At 43.5% G+C, this 26,990-nt stretch overlaps 2 protein-coding genes across 6 annotated transcripts in view; one reads left to right on the top strand and one right to left on the bottom strand.

Moving 5' to 3' along the window:
• Window positions 1–1,981: 1,981 nt before the first annotated feature.
• On the bottom strand, window positions 1,982–20,385 carry PPIL1 (peptidylprolyl isomerase like 1). The gene is made up of 4 exons (XM_012746843.2): window positions 20,149–20,385; window positions 17,167–17,321; window positions 3,751–3,819; window positions 1,982–3,177 (listed from the first exon to the last, which is right to left on the bottom strand). Exons 1-4 carry the CDS (start codon window positions 20,202–20,204, stop codon window positions 2,957–2,959), a joined length of 501 nt encoding a protein of 166 aa, XP_012602297.1. The 5' UTR covers window positions 20,205–20,385; the 3' UTR covers window positions 1,982–2,956.
• Window positions 7,744–26,990, top strand: part of C5H6orf89 (chromosome 5 C6orf89 homolog) — a 55,082-nt gene continuing 35,835 nt past the window's right edge. For 2 of the 5 annotated variants that reach the window (XM_012746841.2, XM_012746839.2), the window contains exon 1: window positions 20,453–20,826. Coding sequence is in view for 1 of the 5 variants with exons in the window: in XM_012746837.2 (XP_012602291.1) it covers window positions 25,233–25,234 (2 nt within the window). In the remaining 4 variants the exon portion in view is untranslated. Of the gene's footprint in view, window positions 7,765–20,452; window positions 20,827–25,068; window positions 25,235–26,990 lie in introns of those variants that run through there. The other 3 variants (XM_012746837.2, XM_012746838.3, XM_076003391.1) reach the window with 2 other exon arrangements.

Below are 26,990 nucleotides of genomic sequence, written 5' to 3'. Positions count from 1 at the left end.
ACTGCACAGTAAATGTAATGCGCTTGAACCATCCCAACCCCCGCCCCCCACACACACACACACAGTCCGTGGAAAAGTTGTCTTCCATGAAACAGGTCCCTGGTGCCAAAAAGGTTGGGGACCACTGCTCTAGTGGTGGTGGTGTCTGGACCAACTGTCACCATCTCCTGGGAGCTGGTTAGAAATGCAGAATCTCCAGCTGAGTGCAGAGCCGGTAGCTGCGTTGTTTTTTTGAGACAGAATCTCCTTCTGTTGCCCAGGCTAGAGTGCTGTGGTGTCAGCCTAGCTCACAGCAACCTCAAACTCCTGGGCTCAAGCAATCCTTCTGCCTCAGCCTCCCGAGTAGCTGGGACTACAGGCACGTGCCACCATGCCCGGCTAATTTTTTCTATATACATTTTTAGTTGTCCAGCTAATTTCTTTCTATAATTAGTAGAGACGGGGGTCTTGCTCTTGCTCAGGCTGGTTTTCAACTCCTGACCTTGAGTGATCCGCCTGCCTCAGCCTCCCAGAGTGCTAGGATTACAGGCGTGAGCCACCGCGCCCGGCCGGCAGCTGCTTTCTAACAGGCTCTCTGCGGCTCCTGTGTGGAAGCGTGAGCCATCCTGGGCCAGGGCCCTTGGGGCCATACTGTATAATCTGGATCCAAACTTCTCTCACTCGTCCCAGGGGCACTTGTTGGAAGGCCCTTGTCACTGGCTCTCTATCCCAACTTTCAGCCTTCTCCAAGAAGCCTAGAATCTCCTTCTCTTCCCACCTGACAAGGGACAGAGAGCAGCATCTCTCCTGTCCCTTAATTAGCTCCCACCAGTCCCATGCCTGTCTTCATTAATCTCCATCCAAGTTTTAAACTCACCCTTGCCTTCTGATAAGCTGCCCTCACCTCCATCCACGTGAGGCGTGACTGGAATGAGCTATCCATGCACTAGCACACCCCACCTGGATGAGACTTGTCCTAATGGTCTGTGTCCTGACAAAATGTGGACACTCACACGACCAAAGAATGAAGCAGGATTCCTTTCAGACAAGCTCTCCTTATATGCAAACAGGAATCTCTACAACTCTGGGTAACTGGCAGAATCACCAGAAACAGTGAAACAATCCAAGTTTCTCTCTTCGAGGTTGTATCTTTTATGAAAACTGTACTATCTCCACATGTACGACTGCCTTGGCATGTATTTGGTGTACCTTTCCAGAAACAAGGAACTATGCCTGTGCTGCTCTCTTCCCAAGGGCATGCAGAACCTTCTTTACTTCAAAGTAGTGATGATGTTTCCACACCCCTGTGCCCTGGATAGAAGTGGGGATTTTCAGGATTATAACTCTGGGAGGTTAGTGGATGGGTTGTTCTTTGCTCCCAGAGGATCCAATCCTGTCTACTCAGTGTAGGCTGAAAGAAATGTATTTCTATCTTCCCAGAGTGTAGAACATTATTTTTCACATGAAAACCAACTCTGGGATATAGTTTGTTGTTGGATTTTGCTTTTTAGTTGCTGAGAGAAGAGACAAGTGGAAAAAGAGGTTGAAGGTAGGGAAGGCTTGGGGAATAGAACGTTGTTTGGCCATTCCACAAAGAAAACCACCATAAAGTAAAATGCATAGGGTGATAAGAAACACTAAAGTTACAATTCCCTCTTCAAGGAGCTCCCAGCTTAAGGAAGCAAACACCACACCTGCACCTGGTCCCACAATGTACAGGGGGATCTGCTGCAAGTCCGAGGGACGGTTCAGGTCTCTCAGCACATCCATCCGGGTCACCTACAGGTGGTCCTCCCTCATTGAGAAAAGCCAATGGCATCACTTCTTTCTCTGGTTCTCGTTTTTTAAGTCGGAACTGCTCTTGAATGGGGGAAGTCCACAAACCTAAGATGATGTGAAACTTTAAAGATACAGTCTCTGAGATTAATACTACTTGAGATGGCTGAGATTAAAATGGCTCTTAGAAGTTCATACGGTATTTAAAATCAGACCACACCAGTGATTTCAACCATCAATGGCATTTTATTTTAGAAGTTTCTATGTATTACATAGGTATTAACTTCCTTCCTCTTAACCCTACTCCTCTCCTGAAAATCCAAAGATTAAAAAAAAACACAAAAAACAAACCTTAATGTATAAAAATCTCTTATCTAATTTTTTTAAAGTCTTAGGTTAAAAAAACCTAAGTGGTGCTTCTCCTTTATGAGAGTACTGATTTTCAAGGAGAATTCATAATCTGTCCTTGCACTCATTATGTATTTCTTCTCCTCCCTGGGAAAATGGTCAATGCTTCTGCTTCCTTTTAATAAATTCATTTCTCAATTATTACACATTATCATTCCCCACTCGACACCTTCTCAGAGACTGATTGTTGGATGTGTTTTTCATTTGGCAAAAATTCAATGTGGCTTTGCGTGGGATGTCTAAGTGTCAGAAACAGCAGTGTTGATGTTCTGGTTTTGAGTGGGAAAATATATGTAGAGTTGCATATATTCCCTAGAAGAACAAAAGTAGGAGACTGAAATAGGGTGTGCACAGAGTTAAAAGGGCTGATAGACACTATCTGGTTTTGAATTCTGTGGCTGTCAGCCACCAGAGATTGCAGCGTAGGCCAGAATATAAATCTCCTTGGGAAGAAGTTTGGTTAGGCACTGTGAAATGACAGAGTATGCTTCATTTTGTTCCAAGTACATCAGAGCAGACACACACTAGGAGGTGCATTATGGGTCATCTGCAGAGAACAATAACCTGTGGATAAACATGTATGGGCATTTCTGCAAACATTCTGTCAACCTAGGTGCTGGGGAAGAGAAAAGAAGTATCCTATTAAAATATACTTCCATCTCTAATTCACCCAAGACCCCAGGCTTCCTTAGCTCTATGAATTGCAAGGCCAAAATGAACATTAGTGTGACACGTCATTTTAGGTCATCTGGAAGCTGGTTCGCTGGGGCCACCTCAGAAGGCAGCAGCAAGTCTATCCAGAAGGGTATGCCTTAATGATCTTCACATCGTCCACAGGGCGGTCCTGGGAGTTTGTTTCCACCATTCCCACTCGATTCACCATTCCTATACCCTGGCATACTCGGCCAAAAATGGTGTGTTTGCCATCGAGCCACTGGGTTGGGGCGAGGGTCACAAAGAACTGGCTGCCGTTGGTGTCTGGCCCTGCATTGGCCATTGCGAGAATTCCAGCCCCTGGTGGGAAAAAAGGAAGAGAGAAAAGAGAATAAAGTCCACAAGTCCAGCGTAGGGCTGCTACCCCATCCCAGGCAAGAAACAACACCAAGACTTTGTTCTGGCCTCTGTCACCAACCGCCCATTCCCGGACAACCTCCCCCTCAGGGCAGGCTCTCTGTCTTGCACAAAGGCCATCACTGCACTACCTTGATGGCCTCATCTTCCTTGTCCTCACCTACTCCCCAGCCTCGACCCCTGATGATCCCTGCTAACTGCCTGACCCTGTCCTGACTGCCCTCAAAAACCCAGCAAGGTCTCCTGTTTGTTTGAGGACACTTTTGATATCCATAGTTTATGACATTCAACAGGAGTTAGAGTCTAGAACACTCAGACCAGCACTCCGAATCGCTCAGAACTCTGTGAGAGGCGCCACTGTCTCTAATCGGCCGGAGCTCTTTGTGGCGCCACGGCTGGGCAGCTACCTGGCGCCACGCCATGGTGTCGGGCATTTACCTTGAATCACGGCCAAAAGAGTGAGCTTTTAAAATCCACTCCTCCTTCCTACCCAGGCGAGCCAGATTATACACTTACCTGTGAATTTTAAGTCTGGATGAAGTTCATCTTCAAACTGTTTGCCATAGATAGAGGCACCACCTCGACCTGCCGGATTAGAAGATAAAAAATGAACCAGCCGGTCCCACATTCTACCTCACAGCAAGAAGGGCCCAGGGTTAAAAGATTTTTCAGATTTCAGGAAAGGAAAATGCAGTGTGCACATCTAGTCCCCTGCTAGATATACTGCAACTACAGAGCCAAACACTAACAGCACATTCAAATCACTGGTTCATTCAGGTAAGACATTTCTTTTCAAAATAACACTGACTGTTTTTTCCTGTGTAGTAAAATAATACATATTCACTGTCAAAAATATAGAAAGCATAGAACACTATCAAAAGAACATTAAAGACTCCTGTAATCTAACCATCTACAGATAACCACCATTCAAAATCTGATGTGTTAAGAATTTTCTTGATTCTTAACATTTTTATGAGTTTTTTTTTTTTTTTTTTAATTGAGAAGGGGTCTCACAATATTGCCCAGGCTAGTCTCAAACTCCTGGCCTTAACTGATCCTCCTGCCGTGGACTCCCAAAGTGCTAGGATTATAGGTGTAAGCCACCATACCTGGACCTTTATGAGTATTTTAGACAGGAGTACCCCAAGCACTAACCCTATGCCCATTACAAACATTGCTAATCAATCAGCATTCTTCCCTGCTAAGTTTAGATTTACCACCAATCTTTATCAAACCAGACTCAAAGCAGTCATTATTAATGGATCAGAAATGGTCCGAGAGTTGAAACCTGTTTGCCACTCTTAACCTTGGTAATGGAAATAATATTACAGTAGGCAGAGCCCACTGAGAGGAGAGGTAGCATATCATAAAGAGAAAATGAAGAAACATGGGATTGAGAATTATTTGCTAGCATCACCACCAAATGTTATTTACATTATGTCCACAAGAGCATGGTGCTGTGCCAGCCAACCTAAGCTCAAACAGGTTTTGTTCTTAGAGCAAAAGGGTATTAAATATGGTTTCCCATAGAAATATGGTTTCCCATAGAAAAATATGTCATAACAGGATGCTACTTTCCCAACCAATATTAATCACTTTATACAGTCAACCGTATGCCTTGTTCAACAACATTGTTTTCTCCAAGTTGATCAGACGTGACAAAACAGCCCGGAACAAAGCGAACACTGGAGCTATCAGCTTATTCTGCCTGCCTGGCAGCCAGAGAACAGCCTAGATACAGGGAGCTCCTCTCCTTTTACAGCCTGCCATAAAAGTAGCATATGAAAGTAGCTATGAAGGCACCATGTCCACCCCCACTCCCAGGCCTCTAAGGTGTTTCCCCAGCAGAAATCCTTCGCTTCACCTCTGAGGCTGCTCCACCACAGGGAGTCTGTCACAGCCCCATTTCTGGAAGAAAACACTATGTGCAAACAGGAAGGGTAGTGAATCCTAACAGACTAGGGGAAAATTCCAACCTGGCCCAGGCTACCTATGCTTCTGGAACTATACTAAACTATATAAAAATTCATTCCAAAAATTCTGACCTGCCAGTGTACTTCCAGACAGCAATTATATAACCAATATATTCCCTCTGACTTGGGCCCCTCCCCTTGTTCTGCCCTCTAGACCACTAAAGTCAAGGTTCACTAGAGTCGAGGGGTTACTAGCAGTGCCAGAGCTGAAGATGAGAAAGAGGGAGAGGGCTGTGGAGCCAGACAGAGGCCAAGGCCGGCGTGCACGGTGTGAGCGAGCAAGCTGAGGATCCAGTTCAGCAGCGCATCGTCTGTCCGTGGGCTGAGCCTTCAAAGCGTTCTCCCTGCAAGCTGAGGGCTGCCAGAACACAACCTCCGGCCCCTGCCCTCTAGGAACGAGAAACCATCACATAAACACCACCACAAACAAGAAGAGCATTAAGGGATAGGCCAGTCAAGATCACAGATGAAACAAAGATTTTAAGCAATCAGGAGACAAGAAGAGAGAGCATGGAGGCCCTTGTTCCTTGACAGGCACAGTTTGACCAACCGCAACTAGTTTGGGCCTCTACAGCACCATTTATTCATGATATATAATCTTTTATAACCCAATTCAGCTCAATAGGATTGCAGCAACATGTCAGAAAGATGAATAATTCCAACCCAAACATTCCTCTGGGCATGTGGAATAGGCGAGAGGTGGTAAGGGGACAGGGGGTGATTAAAGAGTTCCCTGGCATGGTACACAGATGTCAATGGTCAGTTAGAAAGCCAACAATTTGGAAGCTCTGCAGGCTCTGTGCCTGGTCTAGTACAGATACAGTGGAGACAGGCAGAGACCTGTTTTCTAAGCTTTGTACTTCGAGGTTCTTTTCCTCTTCTATCCTCTTTTTTAAACATTTATTCAATTCAATGTATGTATTTCAGACATACAAATACAAAAATATAAGAAACTATGTCCCCCCACCCCAGAAATAAAGTATCACAAATCCAATTATGACCCCATGCACACACCCACTGACCCCTCCCATCCCTCACTCTCCAAGAGCTAACAACCGCTCCACAGCAGCACATTTTCCTCTCAGGTAACCACTATTCTGACCAGAAGTTTGCCATTTCCATGCATTTTCTTTTTTACGACACATATATGTATTCCTTAAAAAAAGTACTGCTCCCCTCCCCCACCAAAAAAAGAAAAAAAAAAAGTACTGCTGTTTTGCATGTTTTTAAGCTTCTGTAAATGGTATCATATTCTAGAGATTCTTCTGCAATTAGCTTTCTGTTCACCTTTGTTTGTGAGATTCATCCGTTTTGTTCGGAGCAGTTCTCCGCAGGATGTGCCCCCCTGTATGATCATAACCCTGCCTTAGCCTTTCTTGTGTTGAAGGATATTGAAGATCTCCCCAGTGTTTTTGCTATTAGCAGCCATGCTGTAATAACCATTCTTACACTGTCTCCCAAAGACAAGCGCAAGGGCTCTCAGGAACTGTATCTCAGGGGATACGTGGGGTCACAGTTTATTAGTATTGCATCATTACCAGATTTTTATAAACATCTTGTCAAAAATAATGAACCCCTACCCATAGTGCTGTCACTCTTACTGCTCTAGGTCCTTTTGTCAGACTTTCTAACATGTATTTGCCAGTCTGAGGAGCGTGAGACCTCTTGTGGTGTTTTAACCTGCATTTCCCTAAAGACATCCATAATTTCAAGTTTACTGGCTATTTTGCTTTCTTCCTCCATGAATGGCCACTTTTCTACTGAATAGTTTGCCATTTTAAAATTTATATATACAGTGGTATACGTGGAGGATTGGTTCTAGCACCTCCTGCATATACCAAAATCCGCACGTGCTAAAGTCCCGCAGTCAGTCAGCCTGTGGAACTTGCGTATCCAAAAAGTCAGCCCTCTGCTGCATTCGGGAATAATACTGTATTTTCCATCCCCAGCTGGTTGGAAAAAAAGGTCTGCAAGTGGACCTTTGCAGTTCAAACCTGTGTTGTTCAAGGGTCAACTGTATATTCTGGACACTAATCCTTTGCAAATATCTTTTCTCAGTTGACTTTTTCCACTCTTGTAATGTGATGCACAGTTTGTGCAGTTGAAATCCCTTAATTTTTTTCTTTATGATCTGTGCTGTTTCTAAAGACAAAAAACGCTTTTCTCATCTGCAAGACTCCTCTGATGTCCCTTTCCCCCCTCACGCTCACCAACTGCGGGAACCGCCCCAGATGAACTGGAGAGACATCTGAGCCATGTGACATGCAGAGTGGTCTTACAGAAAAATTACCACGCTTGGTGCCCCTTGTGCCCAAGCCTCCCACGCCACAGCTGCTGGGGCCACGGATCAACAGCCATCGCAAAGCATCCACAGGTGGGCAGTGACCCGTAAGGAAGCTTACGTGAAAGCTCTGCCCGGTAGGGCACTCACCAGAAGGCAACTCACCAAGGCCTCTCTTCTGGCAAGAAAGCCCCCAACAGACACTGTGGGTGGGCCGTCCCCTGAGCATTCCCAACCTCCTTTTCCACAGCCTGCCTCACCTCAGAGACAAAGAAGGTAGGTACTGACCAGTCCTTTTGTAGCCAGAAGCAGTGCAATGACCCATTTCTGATTTACTAACATAAACAGAAGTCTGCTGAGTAGAGCTCTAAGGAAGCTATAGCTTTCCTGATAAAAGGGACAAACACACTCCTTTGTCTTTCATCCATAGCTTTTTCTCCATCCTCCTTCTTTGAAAGAAGGGTGATGTCAGGAGCAGCAGCAGCCACCTTGCAACCATAAGACTAACAAGTTTGAGACCAAAGGGCAACACACAAGAATGATGATGTGGAAAGACAGGGCAAGCCCGGGTTCCTAACAACTGTGCCGGGCAGCTGAATCGATAACTGCTTACTTCTAGACTTTGTTATGAGAAACACAAAACAGCCATTGTGACTGAGTTTTCTGTTACTTGTAGCCCAAAGCACTGCTAATGATGCGAGCACTTTTAGTAACGGAGTAAGAGGGGAGCTGACTGCGGGATCACTGGGGAAGTGTCAGATACCAGATCTACCGTGGGAAACAAGGCCACAGCTCTCCCAGAGGCTTTGCAGTTCTTGAGGTGGAGACTCCGCCATTTACTATCTGTTTAACCTTAAGCAAGATACTTAACCTCTCTAAGCCTCAGTTTCCCTGTCTGCAAAATGGTAGTAGTACCTCCATGTTATGAGAATTGAATGGGATAATACATGTAACTGTGTAACATGAAACAAACATATGGTAGTATCAGTGATGAGGAGCTCCTTTTGAGGTAAACTGAGCATTTCCCATGGGGCAGCTGTAGGGCATGATTCAGAGTGCCACCTCGGGAGGCAGTCTGCCTGGGTTTATCGCAGTTCCTCTGTTCTCTTTTTTTTTTTTTTTGAGACAGAGTCTTGCATTGTTGCCCAGGGTAGAGTGAGTGCCATGGCATCAGCCTAGCTCACAGCAACCTCAAACTCCTGGGCTCAAGCGATCCTCCTGCCTCAGCCTCCCGAGTAGCTGGGACTACAGGCATGCGCCACCATGCCCGGCTAATTTTTTTCTATATATATTAGTTGGCCAATTAATTTCTTTCTATTTATAGTAGAGTCGGGGTCTCGCTCTTGCTCAGGCTGGTTTCAAACTCCTGACCTCAAGCAATCCGCCCGCCTCGGCCTCCCAGAGTGCTAGGATTATAGGCGTGAGCCACCGTGCCCGGCCTCATATGTTTTTCTTATCCCAAACTCAAGAGTCCCAAATGGTCCCTGAACCATGTTAGATCAAACCTGAACTCCTCCGTCTGGAGGTCTCCATTAACTAGCCCCAAACTGCTCCTTTTTTTTTTTTTTTTTTGAGACAGAGTCTCACTCTATTGCCCGGGCTAGAGTGCCGTGACATCTGCCTAGCTCACAGCAACCTCAAACTCCTGGGCTCAAGCAATCCTTCTGCCTCAGCCTCCCAAGTAGCTGGGACTATAGGCATGCGCCACCATGCCCAGCTTATATATATATATATATATATATATATATACACACATACACACACACACACACATTAGTTGTCCAGCTAATTTCATTCTATTTTTAGTAGAGACAGGGTCTTGCTCTTGCTCAGGCTGGTCTCGAACTCCTGAGCTCAAATGATCTGCTCGCTTCAACCTCTCAAAGTGCTAGGATTAGAGGCATGAGCCACCATGCCCAGCCCCAAATGCTCCTTTACTGTCCCCTAAACATGCAGTTAAAAGATCTGTGAATTTTAAAGGGGTCTTAGAATCACATTTTCTGTATTTATCCTGGGCATGAAGAGGCAGCTGAGTTATGTCACAGAGCCAGTCCAGCGTGTAAGGCGTGGCACTGGGGTTGTGGGCTCTCCTCCACATGTCCAACCCTGCCTCTGCTCTGCACTCATTCTTCTTCCTAAATCCAAAATGCCCTTCCTTCTACCTCCTAGAATAGTTATCATTCTATTAATACATTTTCTTTCAAGGCCTCCTCACAATATGCTTCTTTCCCATTCTAATCCCACTCCACTGTAATTTTTCCCCTTATTATGATATTCCAACCTATATCATATACATAATCCACATCATTTGCATATTTATATTATTACTTTCTAGTTGTTTCTTATAATGAAAGCTTGTTTCCTGGCACAGCCGGGAGCTGCAAGGAAGAAAAACTGCCTCGGCTTAATGTTTAAGTACTCCTCACAGGCCTAAGAATAGCACAGGATACCCAGCAGACTCTTAGCAAATACTCATCAAATGAATAAAATTAACAATGAGCTTGCTGTTCAACACAGTTAAATTTCAGGTGTTCTTGGGGCTACCAAGAAGAGAGATGAAATCAGTGAGGGTGACGCACAGGATAATCAGCATATAATTAATCACAGCAATCACAGCAGCTGGAGAGCACTGTGAGGCCAAGTACAGAGCAGGAGGAACTAAAGGAAGAACTTGATAGAATGTCTTACAGGGAGGAGGGGAAGAGGTTAGTAGAAACAGATAAAAGACATTCAGATGGCTATGGAAGGGAGTCAGCATAGTTATTATAATGTGGGAAATTTGAAGGTAGAAAAATGGTTTAAAATGAAATGAAGCAGGAAGTCAAAGGGCATTTGAGCTGAGAAAGCATCTGGCAAAGCTGTATCAGAGAAAGAACGTGGAAAGAATGTTTCCATAGTAGTCGACTGAGCGACAGCTGGGAATGGAAATGGTACATCAACTTGAAGAGCCCCGGATGCCACACGTTGCCCATCTGAGATGTGTAAAACATGTCACCTAACCAGCCAGCAGACATGAACTGCTGACTCAGGAGGGCCGACTCCTGTTTGCCCTCCACTACAGACCTGCCAGCAGACTGCTCGATCATTTATTATACTCCAGACTGGATGCAGGTATTTCAAAATCTTTTTTCCCTTAATTTCAAGATATTAAAATATTAAGGGGTACAAATGTTTTTGTTACATGAATGGTTTTTTGTGTTTTTTTTTCTTTTTTTGAGACAAGAGTCTCACTCTGTTGCCCCGGCAAGAGTGCCATGGCATCTGCCTAGCTCACAGCAACCTCAAACTCTTGAGCTCAGGCATTTCTCCTGTCTCAGCCTCCCGAGTAGCTGGGACTACAGGCATGTGCTACCATGCCCAACTAATTTTTTACATATATATTTTTTTAGTTGTCCAGCTAATTTCTTTCTATTTTTTTTTAGTAGAGTTGGAGTCTCGCTCTTGCTCAGGCTGGTCTTGAACTCCTGAGCTCAAATGATCCACCTGCCTCGGCCTCCCAGAGTGCTAGGATTACAGGTATGAGCCACCATGCCTCACCCATGAATAGCTTTTATAATGCTTAAGTCAGGGCCGGGTGTGGTGGCTCACGCCTGTAATCCTAGCTCTCTGGGAGGCCGAGGCGGGCGGATTGCTCAAGGTCAGGAGTTCGAAACCAGCCTGAGCAAGAGCGAGACCCCGTCTCTACTATAAATAGAAAGAAACTAATTGGCCAACTGATTGATATATATATAAAAAATTAGCCGGGCATGGTGGCGCATGCCTGTAGTCCCAGCTACTTGGGAGGCTGAGACAGAAGGATCGCTCGAGCCCAGGAGTTTGAGGTTGCTGTGAGCTAGGCTGACGCCACGGCACTCACACTAGCCTGGGCAACAAAGCGAGACTCTGTCTCAAAAAAAAAAAAAAAAAAAAAAAATGCTTAAGTCAGGGGTATTTCTGTGCTCATCACCTGAACAGGGTTCATTGTAGCTGTTAGGTAGATTTTCACTCCCTCCTTCCTCCCCCTTCTTTTGAAAATCTTTTGAGTGATTCAATTTCATTAAAATTACAGCATGAATGGGCATCTACCCAAAAGATCCAATGACACTCTACAAAAAAGACACCTGCACTCGAATGTTTATAGCAGCACAATTCATAATTGCAAGGCTGTGGAAACAGCCCAAGTGCCCATCAATCCAAGAATGGATTAATAAAATGTGGTATATGTATACCATGGAGTACTATTCAGCTCTAAGAAACAATGGTGATATAGCACATCTTATATTTTCCTGGTTAGAGCTGGAACCCATACTATTAAGTAAAGTTTCCCAAGAATGGAAAAACAAGTACCACATATACTCACCAGCAAATTGGTATTAACTGAACAGCACCTAAGTGGACACATAGGTACTACAGTAATAGGGTATTGGGCAGGTGGGAGGGTATATACATATATAATGAGTGAGATGTGCACCATCTGGGGGATGGTCATGCTGGAGACTCAGACTTGTGGGGGGAGGGGGGAATGGGCATTTATTGAAACCTTAAAATCTGTATCCCCATAATATGCCGGAAAAAAATTACAGCATGAAAATATGATATTATAAAGGATCATGAACCAACTACAGAAATACAGGGAGGCTCTGGCATAAGCAACTCGCACCTGAGTCACTTCCAATTCTTGTACACTAATCATGGACTCTCAGTTACTGGTATTATTGTAAGGCTGGTGGCGGCCCCCCCTTCCCCTCCCTAGATCAAAAAGAAAAGGCTCACGAGACCAGACCCACCAAGGACAAACTACCAGACCCTCACTGAGAAAAACCACACCCAGAGGTCCACCCGGATAAGAACTTTTCGGCTCCTGGATTCCGCAAATACCGCCAGCCCCTCTTGTTTCTCAATGACCACCAAAGGTCGCCCCAGCTCTTCCAGCCAAAAGTCTCTAGCCCGGCCAAACAGTATAAAAGGCCCCACCCCCTTCAAATGGAGGAGACTTCTGGGACCCCCCACTCTTGCGGACCCAGAACCTAGTCCAGGAGCACTAAATAAAGCCACGTTGTTTGGCCCCACTCTTTCTCTCTGTTTCTTTCACTGCCGCCGAAAAACCTTACAATTATGAATTAAAACGTATTGCCTAACAACATGAGCAGGAGAGAAGCACATCGAAGTATCAACAGAACACTTTCAGATAGAGAGAGTGGAATGAAGCAGGATTAGAAATAGTTTAACAACTTGCAGAAGTACCCAATGAACACAAAAAAATTAAAATGTATTTATTTTTGGTTTCATAATAAAAATTAAAATTTTTAAATGCCAAAAAGTCACCAGCATTAACCAAATAAGAAAAGGAAAGAAAAATTCTAAAAAGAGTCAGCCATGGAAAAAAATAGAAGATTCTTCCGCCTGCACTTCCTGAAGGTAGCAATCAGGAAAAGAGTGTCATGCTAAGAATTCTCACAAACACCCTCCAATTTTGAGAAGCCAAAAGAAGGAATGAGTGAGCAGTTCTGAAAAAGTTAAGGAAAAGCCCTGAGGGCAGAAGCCCACACAAACCACCAGGGCTCAGGAGTGACAGGCAGGCAACCAGGGCTGGTGTCTTAGTCTGTTTTGCATTGTTATAAAGGAATACCTGAGGCTGGATATTTTATAAAGAGGTTTCTTTGGCTCACAGTTCTGCATGCAGTACAAGAAGCCTGGCATCAGCATCCGCTCCTGGTAAGGGCCTCAGGAAGCTTTTACTCATGGAGGAAGGCAAACGGGAGCAGGTGTCATTGGAGAGAGGGAGGTAGCTAGAGACAGAAGAAGAGATGCCAGGCTCTTTTAAACAAACAACTTTCTGGTGAAAGGAGAATTACCTCCTGGCGGGCACTAAGTCATACATGAGGGATCTGCCCTGATGACCCAAACACCTCCCACTAGGCCCAACCAGAAATACTGGGGATCAACTTTCAACATGTGATTTGGAGGGGACAAATATGCAAACTACATCAGCTGGCCACCGTCAGGGCACTGGGCCATACTCAGGGGACTACCCAGACACGGAGGTAGGGACAGTGGGACTCCACTGGCTGGTGGAGGGGGCCCTAGGACAAGGCTTTAATGAAGTCTGGGAGACAGAACAGAGTCGATCCCTCCCACAACGGGCTCACTCAGCACGAGCTGAGCTCCAATTCTCTCCCACACCTCTCCAGGCACAAATAAAATAGAGAGAAAGCAACCGAGCATTTGGAGTGGGGAAGACAACTGGTCCCCCCTAAGTGGGGAGAATGACAAGTAGAATCTACTTACACCGTAGCTGAGCAAATAAAACGTAGGGACAACAGAGGTGCTGACATTAAATATGGATAAGACGAAAACAAGTGGCACAGAAACTACGCAAACATCCCACAGCCAATGGAAGGACAGAAGGAAAGGAGAGGAAGAAGGGAAAAACACCCCAGGAACTCAGTCTGAGAGAAAACATAACCTGAGAAGTAGCATCTCCATGGCTGTCTCAAGGTACAGATAACTCAACAGAAATAAGAATCTAATAAAACAAAAGTTTAAAGACAAGATTAATATAGTACAGAATACGGTGAAAGGACCGCAGAACTAAGGAAACAAATTGGGTTTCCAAATGATATCAATGAAGAGCTAATAAACCAGAACAATAAAGAACAGAATAGACATGACTGAAAACTGAGTCAGGCATAAAGATCTGAGATTACTTGAGCGAACACATGAGAAAAATCACCTCACCCAATCAAAAGAAATGTCACCAATATGGAAGGCAAAGGTGATGAAACAAAGAATAATTTCCTGAATTAGAAAATCCAGTAAGTATAACAGAAAATATTCAGAAATAGAAATCAAAAAAATTTTATCCCCAAATTGAAGGAAGGAGTAAATTTAGCTTTAGTATTCTCAAAAAACTATGTTCAGAACTAGAAGTCAATGGATCAGAATCGTCTAAAAAGATCTGAGAGAATGCGTGTGGCCCAAGAATAGCATACCCAGTCACTGTCTTTTTTGTTTCTTTCAAATTTATCAAAAATGGAATTTATTTCTTACAGTTATGGAGGCCGAGCAGTCCAAGGACCAGGAGCCCATGTGGTGGGCCGTCTTGCTGGTGGAGACTCTGGAGAGTCCCACGGCGGCCCAGGGCACGCATAGCGAGGGGACTAAGCATGCTAACGTGCAATCTTTTTTTCAAGTACAAAGGCAACAAGCGGAAATTCTCAAACATGAACGAGTTCAAAAATATAACACCCTCTAGCCCTTGTAATACAAAACCACTGGACAGTAAATCTTGCCCTCTAGCATTTGTGAAGATAAAAGCCGAGTGGTAAGCACTAAATCCACTGAAATGCAGAACCCACACTATAGCTGAACGAATTGTGGGTGCAGAACAGAAAATGATAAAACTAATAATAATCAAGGTGGGGGTGGAAAATCAAGTTGACCCTTTTATTTTATTTTATTTTTTGAAGACAGAGTCTTGCTCTGTCACCCAGGCTGGAGTGCTGTGACATCAGCCTAGCTCACAGCAACCTCAAACTCCTGGGCTCAAGCAACCCTTCTGCCTCAGCCTCCCGAGTAGCTGGGACTACAGGTATGCAACACCACACCTGGCTAATTTTTTCTGTTTTTAGTGAGACAGGGATCTCACTCTTGCTCAGACTGGTCTCAAATTCCTGGCCTGAAGCAATCCTCCCACCTCAGCCTCCCAGAGTGCTAGGAGTACAAGCGTGAGCCACCACACCTGGCCCACTCCCCCCCAATTTTTTTTTAATAAAACAAAAAGAAAAAAGAAAAAGAAAGATATCTAGATCAATGGCTACCAAAAGTAGCCATTAACATTTCTTATTTCTGAGAGGTAGGATAATAGGGGATTAGCTAAAGGTGATTAGAAATCTTTAGGAGCTATGCTTATGAATGATTTTTCCTTTTTTCTACTTTCCTATATAGTCTGTAATTTGAAATATGCCCATATATATTGAAAAAATTAAGTACTTCCAGCCATAAAGGATAAATAATGAGATAATTGAGAATGACAAGGAATAAGACTGAGAAAAGAATGCCACAGAGAGAACAAAATTTGTTTAAAGGCAAAAGAGCAGGAATTAGAAGAGAAAAATACAAACTGTGAAGCGAGGGCCCTTAAAATGAATAAGTGTTCCACCAGGTTTCCCTAATAAATCCTATCTAAATGCCAATAACTCCTGAATTATACCTCCATACCAGACCTTTCCTTAAACCTCATATTCATAAACAACTACTTATTCTACATACTTACTTGAAGATCTTTAAGTACAATCAGCCCTCGGCATCTGTGGCTCCGAATTCATGGATTCAACCAAGCTCGCTCGAAAATATTTGGGGGCAAAAAGCGTCTATACTTAACATGTACAGACTGTTTACTATATTCCCTAAACAATATGGCACAACAACTATTTACACAGCATTTACACTGTGTTTGGTATTATAAGTAATTTAGAGACAATTTAAAATGTAGGGGAGGATGTGCATAGGTAATGTGTAAATGTGACACCATTTTACACTAGGAACTTGAGCACCTGTGGATTTTGGTATTCACGTGGAGTCCTAGAACCAATCCCCCATGGATACTGAGAGACAACTGTATTTCAAACATAACATGTCCATGACCAAATTCTTGATCTTTCCCCTCCAAGGTTGCTCCTCCCTCAGCCTTCCTCATTTGAGTAGTTTCAGGTCAAAAACCTTGCAGTCATCCTTGACCATCTCTCTCTCACTCTCTGTACATCCAATCTGTTAGCAAATACCATTGGCTCTATTTCTATCAAAACATAACATGAATCCAGTCACTTCTTCCCACCTTCTCTACCATCAGCTTAGTCCAACCACATATTTCTAGACTGGATGACTACAGCAGACTCCTAACTTGTCCCTGGCGCCCATTCTTGTCCCTACATCTATTCTCCAAATAGCAGCTACAGTGATATTTTTAAAGAATAGGTCAGATCATGTCACTACTTTTCTCAAAACTCTTCAATGGCTCCCATCTTACTCAGAATAAAACCCAAGGTCCCTACTATGCGCTGCAAGATACATGTACATGATCTCAGCACAGGCTCTGCCTCAAGGCCTCTGTCCTTGCTCTTTCCTCCACCCAGAATGCTCTCACAAGGTTCACTCTCTTACTTCATTCATATCTCTTCACCAATAACGTGTTCTCAGAGAGCACTTCTCTTTCTACTAAAATTCCATTCCCACACCCTTTACCTGCTTTCCCAAGAACAGGAATTCCGTCTTTGTTTATAGCTATATCCTTAGAGCTTAGAAACATATCAGCAACAAAGCAGATGCTCAAAATTTGGTAAATGAATGAATCAATGAAGGATGCCAATATTTTATTCTTCTCAAAACATAGTGAATGATGTCTTTCTTTACTTCTGATTGACCAGACTATTCTATGTATCACTACAATTCAGACAAATATTTTCTCTCAGTGACTAATATATAGAAGTTAAGAAAAACTCTATCAAGCCCTGGAGTCAAAATTGGTTTCTGGTCAATTTAATATGTGTTTTTGGGGAGGGAGGAGGTGGTACCAGAATCAATCAACACAGTCCCTAGTAAGTGGGAAAAGAGAGCTCTGGTTGCCTTATCACCCAGTTATGACAGAGTGAGACCTCAGAAACTAATGTTAGTTAGTTAATTAGTTAACTAGTGTTGTACCTGTCCCTGTTGGGTCACCTCCTTGGATCATGAAGTCTTTGATGATTCTGTGGAATTTGGTACCATTGTAGTAACCTCGACGAGCCAACTCAGCAAAGTTCTTACAGGTCTTTGGAGCATGCTTCCAATACAGCTCCAGCACAATGATTCCCATGCTGCAAGGGGAGAGGACAGGACAGTTCCAGTCAAGAACAAGGTCATGGCAGATAGGAATTTTGTGGGGCTATTCCAAGACTCTTGACTTTCAAGCTTGTTAAGTAACGAAATTGTGATAACCACTGGATTTCATGCTCAGCAAAGGAAAGCAATACAATGCAAGTAACATAAACACAAATTATCTCTTTTGAGTAAAACATGCAGGGACTTCTGGTACTTCTTTTAAGTAAAAGAACAGCGGACAACTCACAATTCTAATACCTTATATGTAAAAGTCACTGATCATCTGAAACCAATATAACCAACCCCTAAATTAGGGGTGAAAATTCTTACTTTAATATTTAGATTTAAAAAAAGGATATTAAAATATTGGGAGTTCATATTTATACATGCAGAAGTTTCTGGGTGGGGGTAGGGAGTGGGTAGATAGAGACAGAAAGATATTCAATTGAGGTTTTTTACAACTTTTATATTTTTGATCCATGTAAATATATTACCTACTCAAAATACTTCAATGGAAAATGAAAAAGGTAGTTTGTATGTGTTTGGGAGGGAGTACAACAAAGGCGAAACCTGATTACTTCAAACCTTTGACCCTACCCAACATAAGGAGTGCTTTTTCCTCCCCAGTACTGCTAAAGGAAAAAGAAGAGACAGGACAGGTGCCTTCCCCTCCACTCCATTACTCATCTACACTTTAAACTCCAAGAATGTAAGAACTGAGTCAACTCTATATAGCCTGGATACCCAGTGCCTAACGCAGTGCTTTGCACAGTGTAGGTACTCTATGAAATATATGTGGAATGTGCTAGAAAACAGCTTTTTAACAGCCTTTCTGCCTGCAACCCTCTTTTACACTGCTATCATTCAACATAGATTAATAATTACTCTGTGCCAGGGACTATTCCAGGTGTGTTTTCCATCATGGAGCTTACAACCTGGTAGATATTTTTAAAATACAGGAGATAACCTTTTGGAATGGCAGTCAGGAAGTCCTTGAACAATTCTGAAATGTGCATACCTCTGCAATTTCAACTTGTAAGTATCTATTCTCTAGGAAAAATTTCAAAGGTGCCTAAGGAAACACAATACGTGCAAGGATGTTCATCCCATCATTTGCCATACCAAAAAAAGGGAAGCAACTTGGCTGGGCACGGTGGCTCACGCCTGTAATCCTAGCACTCTGGGAGGCCGAGGCGGGAGGATTGCTTGAGCTCAGGAGTTCGAGACCAGACTGAACAAGAATGAGACACTGTCTCTACTAAACAGAGAAAAATTAGCCAGGTATCATGGTACACACCTGCAGTCCCAGCTACTTGGGAAGCTGAGGCAGGAGGATCCCTTGAGCCCAGGAGTTTAAGGTTGCAGTGAGCTACAATGATGCCTCTGCACTCTACACAGGGCGATGGAGTGAGACTGTCTCAAAGATAAATAAAAACTAAAAAAATTAAAAATTAAAAAATATTTGAAAAAAAAGAGAAGCAACTTAAATGTACCTTAAAGAGGAAATGACTAAAATATCAATTATTCCTACTATGGGCAGCTACATATATTACTGAAAGAAAAGTATATTACAGAAAAAACATATGTATAGCATGATTTGATTCCATTTTTGTTAAAAAGTAGACATAAAAGAGAGATGTGTCTATCTGTACATAGAAAAAGATCTGTGTGGTAATCCAACAAACTGTTGGTACTGTTTTCAGGGGTGGGATGGCTTTCACTTCTTTTTCTATATACCTCTACATTGCTTGGACTTAAATTAAAAAAAAAAAAAACCACAACTAACAGGAATTCAGAAATTACAGGTTGGGGCCTGAAGAAGCAGAATTTTGTCATAAAAAGAGGTGGAGAAGATGGCCAGGGACAGCATGAGCAAATATAGAGGGGACTGAGAGAATACTGTGCTCTGGTTGAAAGCAGCATGGGCAAGAACAGAAAGACAGGCAGAGAATTCGGCGGGCCCCTGGCTGCTGTTGGGGGAATGTAGATAGGCAAGAAGATGAAAAAAAATCATCCTGAATGCCAGACTAATAAGTTTTAACTTTATACTGTTAATAGCAGCAAAAAGTTATTTAAGTTTTTTGAGCAAGATCCCTTGTTCAACTTTGGAAAGCTCACTTTGAGTTTCTTCTAAAGAGGCAACGGAATAAACGGGGCTAAGAAAACCTAGCATGTGAGACAGGTAGCCCGGGCTCCAAACGAGGTTCCCCCACTTATCAACTACGTTAATGTAAAATTTGGCATTTCCCCAGCTAATACTGGAGGGGGAGGAGGTGAAATAATACCTTCATGATTTGAGATGCTGGGAGGATTAAACTAAATGGGATGACATATATCAGGGGTATGGTACTAGCAGGTTGGTTATCACATCACTCTCTGATGGTGGAAAGATGTGCTTCTTCCTGTATTTTCACAGTAATTTGTTTATACCACTATACTATTATAACATATTTACATCTGTCTCCTTCACTATACTGTAAGCTTCTAAAGGCAGGGCCATGTGTGTTTTATCCACTTCTGTATCCTCAGAATTCAGATCCTATGTGCCCGACTTGTGGACTCATTACACTCTTGTTGAATGAATGGATGAATGAATGAACAGAATGGAGGGAGGAGAACAATCAGGCCACTGTCGCGGAGGTCTCAGCGCGAGTCGGTGCGGCGCTTGGACGCGGGCAGTGGTGTCCCCTCTCGGCGCCGCCCCACGCCCCTCCACGTGGAGGCCGGCCTCCAGGAGGAGTGCGCCAGAAACCGACCCTGCAGCGAGACCCAGGGTCCTCGTTGCCCCCACCAGCCCAGCCCCAGAGGTCCGAACCCCCTCACCTGGTCTCCAAGTAAACGTTGGGGGGCTGCCAGGAGTCTGGGGGAATTGCCGCCATAACGAACCCAGCGGACTGTTTCTCTAGCAATTACTACTTCCGGCCTCGATTTGCAGGGGACCCGCAGGTGCTGCACACACTTCCGGCCTCTGCCGTTCAACCCTTCCGATGCCAGAATTTGAGGGGCTGGAACAAAGAAGAGGACGGCCCCCTCCTCCAAGAGTAGGAAGCTGGGGTGCGAGGCGAGAAGAGGCTGGGCGCAAGGAGGGAGAAAAGTGCAAGCTCCATTCGTGGTGGTCGCCAAGCGGCGATACCGCGCGACCCTCCGGACGATCTGATTGGTTCACTTAGGCATGGAAGGCGGGAACAACTTCAAGGCTGCACTTTGATTGGCGTTATTTCCTAACATTCAATTCGAGGAATTTCTAAGTCCCACAATTGGACTGGGATCAGAAGGGGAGGAAGTGAATAAAATGGGATAGAGCTGAGAAATGCCTGTAACGAACTCTCTGAAGGCACTGGGAGATTCAGACACAGCCCTTGCACTTTATCTCATCTACTCCACAAAGCAATCCTGCAAATAGTATTATTCCCATTTTTCAGATGTGAAAACTGAGACTCAGCACTTAAATACTTGTTTTTCCATAGCCATACAGCAAATCTGAACCTCCAAACTCCAAAGGTAAGGAGGCTGGGGAGAGAAGAGAGGGAAAGGCCAGGAAGAGAATGGGAGATGAAGAAAAGGAGAATGCAGGTCAAAGGGATCAGAGCTAGAGCAAGGCATAAAATGATTGGCTGGTGCATCAAAGTTGTAAAAAAGGTTTGCTCAGGGCCTGAAGAGGAAAAGCAAAGTAGAGGAGCTGCGAGCAGGTTTGGAGGGAGGACAAGAATGAAGTGAGTGAATAAACATATACTGTAAATGCTTTGCACACCACTTAATGATGGCTAAATGAACACTTACTATGTATCCACTATCAAGCAAAGCACTTTATTGTCTAGTTTTATGCTTAATCTTCAAAACCCACAAAGTAGATATTACCATTCCCATTTTACTTTGAGGAAACTGAATCTTACAGAGATTAAATAACTTGCTTAAAGTACTACACCTGGTGAGCTTGTGCTCTTAACCACAGTTCAATGTTAATGTCCTTAATTGTAATGTGGGAATAAGGATGTACAAAGTTGTAAAGATAAACTAGACAGTGAGCTCCTTGAGAGAGGAACTGGGCCTTCTTTATCTATGCACTGTCCTTGCAAAGTACTGAGCAAAGGATGCTCAGTTTTTCTTGAATGACTAATGAATAGGAAGCTACATTTTAAATTAATGAATAATGGGCTAATGTAAAGTATAATTAGTTTTGCACTTCCTATAGTCTTGTGTTCATGCCTACTTTCTGGCCCTTGAACTGGATGGAAAAGTCTTAATCATTGTTCCGTTCTGTCTGTTATTATTTGAGCTGCCTTTCTCTGGATTTTATGTAGTTCCTTACTGTATATCTTGTGAGTCTTGTGCCATCCCTAGGCTCCAATGTCTGAATACTTATACGCTACCTCCAAGGTCACTTTCTTCCTAAATCTTTTCCTGGAGCTCCTACCAGCCATGAGGCACTGAGTAGACATAGGTGAGTCACACACACAGTGCCCTGCCCGAAGGAAACTCACCTTCTAGGAGAGATGGACAACCAAACAAAACTGCAAGAGAGTGGAATGAGGGCTGTAGTAAACACACAGTGCTTCCTGAGCTCTGGTTGCTCCACAGCAGCCTTGAACAGTCAGAAGTTTCCCCTGGAATTACAGCCTGAGAGATCCAGAAAATAAGTTGGAGTAGCTAGAAGCCATGAGGGATCAAATCAAATCAAGATATAAATGTTTCCACCTCCTCAGAAGCCCCCTACTAATCATTACCCCTTCCTTCTTCCCCAAAGATAACCACTTTTTGCCATGTAATACCACTGATTGGTTTTCCCTGTTTTTGAATTTTATATAAATGGAGACATAAAGTGTATATTTTTTTGTCTGGCTTCTTCAGCATTAAGTTTGTGAGATATATCCATGTTGTTTTGTTTTGTTTTTCTTTGAGACAGAGTCTCACTCTGTTGCCCAGGCTTGAGTGAGTCCCATGGCATCAGCCTAGCTCACAGCAACCTCAAACTCCTAGGCTCAAGCAATTATTCTGCCTCAGCCTCCCGAGTAGCTGGGATTACAGGCATGCGCCGCCATGCCCGGCTAATTTTTTCTATATATATTAGTTGGCCAATTAATTTCTTTCTATTTATAGTAGAGACAGGGTCTCACTCTTGCTCAGGCTGGTTTCGAACTCCTGGCCTTGAGCAATCTGCCCGCCTCGGCCTCCCAGAATGCTAAGATTACAGGCGTGAACCACTGCACCTGACCTATCCATGTTGTTTTATGTAGTGGCTAGTTTTTCATTTTTCCATGCTGTGTAGCATACTGTTGCATTAATATACTACATTGTATTTCTGTAATCTATTGTTAACGGGCATGTGGGGTGCTTCCAGATTGTGGCTGTTACAAATAATGCAGCTGCTATGAATATTCTTATATGTATCTTGGTGCACTTGAACATACATTTTGGGGGGTATATACCTAGAAGCAGAATTGCTGGGTCATAGGTAATGTATGTAATTTAGTAATTAACATCAGACTGTTTTCCAAAGTGGCTGTGGCAATTTACATGATCACTAGCAGCCTGTGAGAATTGCTGTTGCTCTGCTTCCTAGCCAACTCTTAGTATTGCCAGTCTTCTTCATTTGAGGGATTCTAAAGCCCGTATGATGGTATCTCAGTAGTCATTTCATTAACAACTAATGATTAATGAAATTAAATGCTTTTTCTTATGCGTATTTGCCATTTAGACATCCTATTTGTTTTTTTTTTTTTATTTCGGCATATTATGGGGGTACAGATTTTAAGGTTTCAATAAATGCCCATTTCCCCCCTCCCCCCAAAAGTCTGAGTCTCCATCATGACCATCCCCCAGATGGTGCACATCTCACTCATTATGTATGTATATACCCGCCCCCCTCCCCCTCCCACCTGCCCAATACCCTATTACTGTAGTACCTATGTGTCCACTTAGGTGCTACTCAGTTAATACCAGTTTGCTGGAGAATATATCTGGTGCTTGTTTTTCCATTCTTGGGATACTTCACTTAGTAGTATGGGTTCCAGCTCTAACCAGGAAAATATAAGATGTGCTATATCACCATTGTTTCTTAGAGCTGAATAGTACTCCATGGTATACATATACCACATTTTATTAATCCATTCTTGGATTGATGGGCACTTGGGCTGTTTCCACAGCCTTGCAATTATGAATTGTGCTGCTATAAACATTCGAGTGCAGGTGTCTTTTTTGTAGAGTGTCATTAGATCATTTGGGTAGATGCCCAGCAATGGGATTGCTGGATCAAATGGTAGATTCACTTGTATCGCTTTAAGGTATCTCCATATTGCTTTCCACAGAGGTTGAATTAGTTTGCAGTCCCATAGACATCCTATTTGTGATATTGTCTTTTCGTGTTCAAATCTTCTACCCATTTTTTCTATTTGGCTGTCCTTTTTGTACTGGTGAAGTTCCTTTTTTTTTTTTTTGAAACAGTCTTACTCTGTTGCCTGGGCTAGAGTGCTGTGGTGTCAGCCTAGCTCACAGCAACCTCCAACTCCTAGGCTCAAGCCATCCTCCTGCCTCAGCCTCCCAGGTAGCTGGGACTACAGGCATGCGCCACCACGCCCAGCTAATTTTTTCTATATATTTTTAGTTGGCCAATTAATTTCTTTCTATTTTTAGTAGAGACCGAGTCTCCCTCTTACTCAGGCTGGTTTCGAACTCCTGACCTTGAGCGATCCCCCCGCTTCGATCTCCTAGAATGCTAGGATTACAGGCGTGAGCCACTGCACCCAGCCTTGGTGAAGTTCTTTATATATCCTGGACAAAAGCTCTTTGTCGGTTTCTCTCACTCTATGGCTAGTCATTTTATTCTCTTAATCGTATCTTCTTATGATCAGAAGATTCTAAATTTAATGTAGTCCAATATATCAGTTTTCTCTTATAGAACATCTCAATTCTGAGTATCCACATCCAAGCGCTCAGTAGTCACTTGCATGGCAGCAGTATTGGACATAGCAGCCATGAATTTTTGTTTTGTTTTTCTCATATAGATGTACAACACAATTATTTTGGTGTATGCAATGAGGTAGGTGTCAAGTTTTTTTTTCTATGTTGATATACAGTTGACCCAGCACCATTTATTGAAAATATTATCCTTTTCTCACTCCTCTAGTGCACCTCTTTGTCATAAATCAAGCGTCCATGTTTAGAGATCTCTTGTAGAAAGCAGTGAAGACTTTTGGCACTGCAGGCAGGGCAGGATATCCTTATCCTGGGTTCAAATGTTGACCACTCTGCTCTTTTATCTGTGTAATCTCAGCAAGTTAACCTCCCTATAAAACTGTTTGGTTTGTAAGAGGATAAATGTGGGAATAAATTTATGTCATAGGGTTGTTGACGTGGTTTCATGGATAAAAAGTGCTTAGTAAAGACCTGGCACAGAGTAAGCGCTTGATGAATATTGATGGGTGGAAATTAAAGGGATTTGTTCTCTTGTCTTTCCCAAGACTGGGAGCCCCCAGAGGGAAGGAGCTGCTCTTCATTTACGTACCTCTCCCATCCCCATCCTTAATGACTAACACACAGCCGGGCACGTAGTAGAGGACTCAATAAATGCTTGTTGAGTTAGTTTGGCTACGAAGTTTGTGTCAGTCCAGGTAGAGAAGGGTGAGTGAGGACAAAGAGCGGCAGCGCGAGCGGGACGCCAGGGGGCGCAAGAACCTGTACTCTCCAGATCTCTCGAGAGTTCGCGCGCGCGCCGCGACGTCGTGCGTCCTGTTTTTGGCGGAAGCACAGGGAGACAAGGAGGAGCTACCCTAGGGAACGGGGCCTCGCCTGTGGCGTGGGGGTTGCTTCCGGGTTGCTCTCCCGGAAGTAGGAAGTTGTCGGCCCATCCTCCTCGCCCCGGCGGCTGCTGTCCCCGAGGCGGGAGGAGCCCGAGGGGGCGCGGGCCCCGCATGTGAGTGACTGGGGCCCGAGGCCGGGAGGGGGGCGCCCGTGACAGCCTGGCCGCCGCGCCCGTCTGTGACATCCTCGCGCAGCCCCTCCCTCACCGCTGCTGCCACCCTTTTCCCCAGCGTTGATTCCTTTTCCTAGACCCTCTCCTTTTGCAGACTGACAGCATTCCCCCGTAGCTCCCCCGGGATCAGCTCCCTTAAGACATCTCTTTCCTTTGCTCCTCCGGGAGGAGCAAAATGATGTCAACCCTGCTTGAATTTGTTTCTCAGGCGTCACAGCAGTGTCCAAATCGAGCAGTGCTAGCGAAGTCCAGATTTCTGCCCTTTTCACTTTTTTTTTAAATGTAGATTCCTTGCCTCCCTCTTAAACATCTTTTCCTAATAATTAAGGGGGAAATACTTTTTCTAAAAATGTGTGGACTGGTTATGTGATAAACCTGGCATCTCGGATTTCAGAAAGGAATATGACTTGGTTTATTGACACGAGTAAATGAGCTGTTTGTAATCGCCTCTTAGTACAAGGGAATCTACCTTCTTCATGTTCCTGTAGTATTTGAAGACTATTAACCCTGCAGGCCACACTTTCTCTGGTCTGAGAGCTGTCATAGCCTTGGTATTCGCCAACATGTTTCTTTTGAAGTATTTAGTCATCAGTTACCTTATGATGGGGACTACTCCCACTTGCTTAGTATTTTGACTTTTCCGATTCCTCACTTGGTGGTTCCCATCGTGAAATCTTCTACAGACAACTCTCACTTAACATATTGGCTTATTTGAGTGTGAGTTGTCACAACTTTCTTTAGGGAACAACATGCCTTAAAAAAACAAAACAAAAAAAAAAAACTGAATTCAGCATGGCTACAATGAAGTTTTCACTAAAGGTTCACATAGCCCAACTTGCGTACCAGGAAAAGGCCTTTTCTGCCCGGAACTGAAACATTTTTCAAGACCAACTTTGAATCCCAGTTCCTCCTCAGCTATATTTCAACACCAAAAAGAATGTCCAAGTGCTAGATTCCTAACCTGCTCACCTAAACACTCATCAGGCTGATGCATTAAAAAAAAGAAAATTCTAATGGGATCTGGATTTTGGGGGGAGGGATAAAAAAGTACAATTAATAAACCGTTAGTTACATTCTATTAGTTTGAAAAGAGAATGATCACTTTAGGTCCTTTAAATTTGTTCAGCATTAATCAGGTTCTGTGCCTGAGGTAACTTTCTGTCTGTTCTTAGTTTTTTGTGTTATTTTCTCCATTTATCTCTGCTTTCAAGAAATTCACAATTTAGTGTGGGAAGTAGACAGGGAAATAGATGTAATATAAAGTGATAGAGTTATATAAGGGTTAAAGGGCAAAGATCAAGGCCAAAGAGTTTACTTATTGAACAGAGCACTGGAGGCTAGGCTTTTTAGGCAGAGGAAAGTGTGTGTACAAAGGCAGAAAGATGTGAAACAGTATGACAGTGTAGAATGTGAGAAAGGATTAATGGGAAATGAGATGAAACAAGTAGGCAGTGACTAGCTCATAAAGGACTATGGTAAGTATTATAATTTGAACTTCATCTTATAACAACTGTTATTAGGTATTTAATTTGTCTGGATATTAGAACAAATGTTTTATATACATCGTTTTACAATTCTTTTAACAACATTTTGGGGTAAGCATAATTATCCCCATTTTATAAATGAAAACTCTAAGGCATAGAGAGGATAAGTAGTATCTCATGGCTACATAGTAGGTAGAAAATTCTAGAATTTG

The sequence above is a fragment of the Microcebus murinus genome, chromosome 5, assembly GCF_040939455.1.
Source record: "Microcebus murinus isolate Inina chromosome 5, M.murinus_Inina_mat1.0, whole genome shotgun sequence".
NCBI classification, from domain to species: Eukaryota; Metazoa; Chordata; class Mammalia; order Primates; family Cheirogaleidae; genus Microcebus; species Microcebus murinus.
This window is presented reverse-complemented; position numbering and strand designations above follow the sequence as displayed.

What these genes read in the sequence shown, in the direction of transcription:
- PPIL1 (XM_012746843.2), bottom strand. Translation starts at nt 20,204, where the DNA reads ATGGCGGCAATTCCCCCAGACTCCTGGCAGCCCCCCAACGTTTACTTG. An exon ending in AACGTTTACTTGGAGACCAG is followed by an intron (nt 17,322 to 20,148) that starts GTGAGGGGGTTC and finishes CTCCCCTTGCAG; the next exon opens with CATGGGAATCATTGTGCTGG. An exon ending in AGGTGACCCAACAGGGACAG is followed by an intron (nt 3,820 to 17,166) that starts GTACAACACTAG and finishes CTAATCCGGCAG; the next exon opens with GTCGAGGTGGTGCCTCTATC.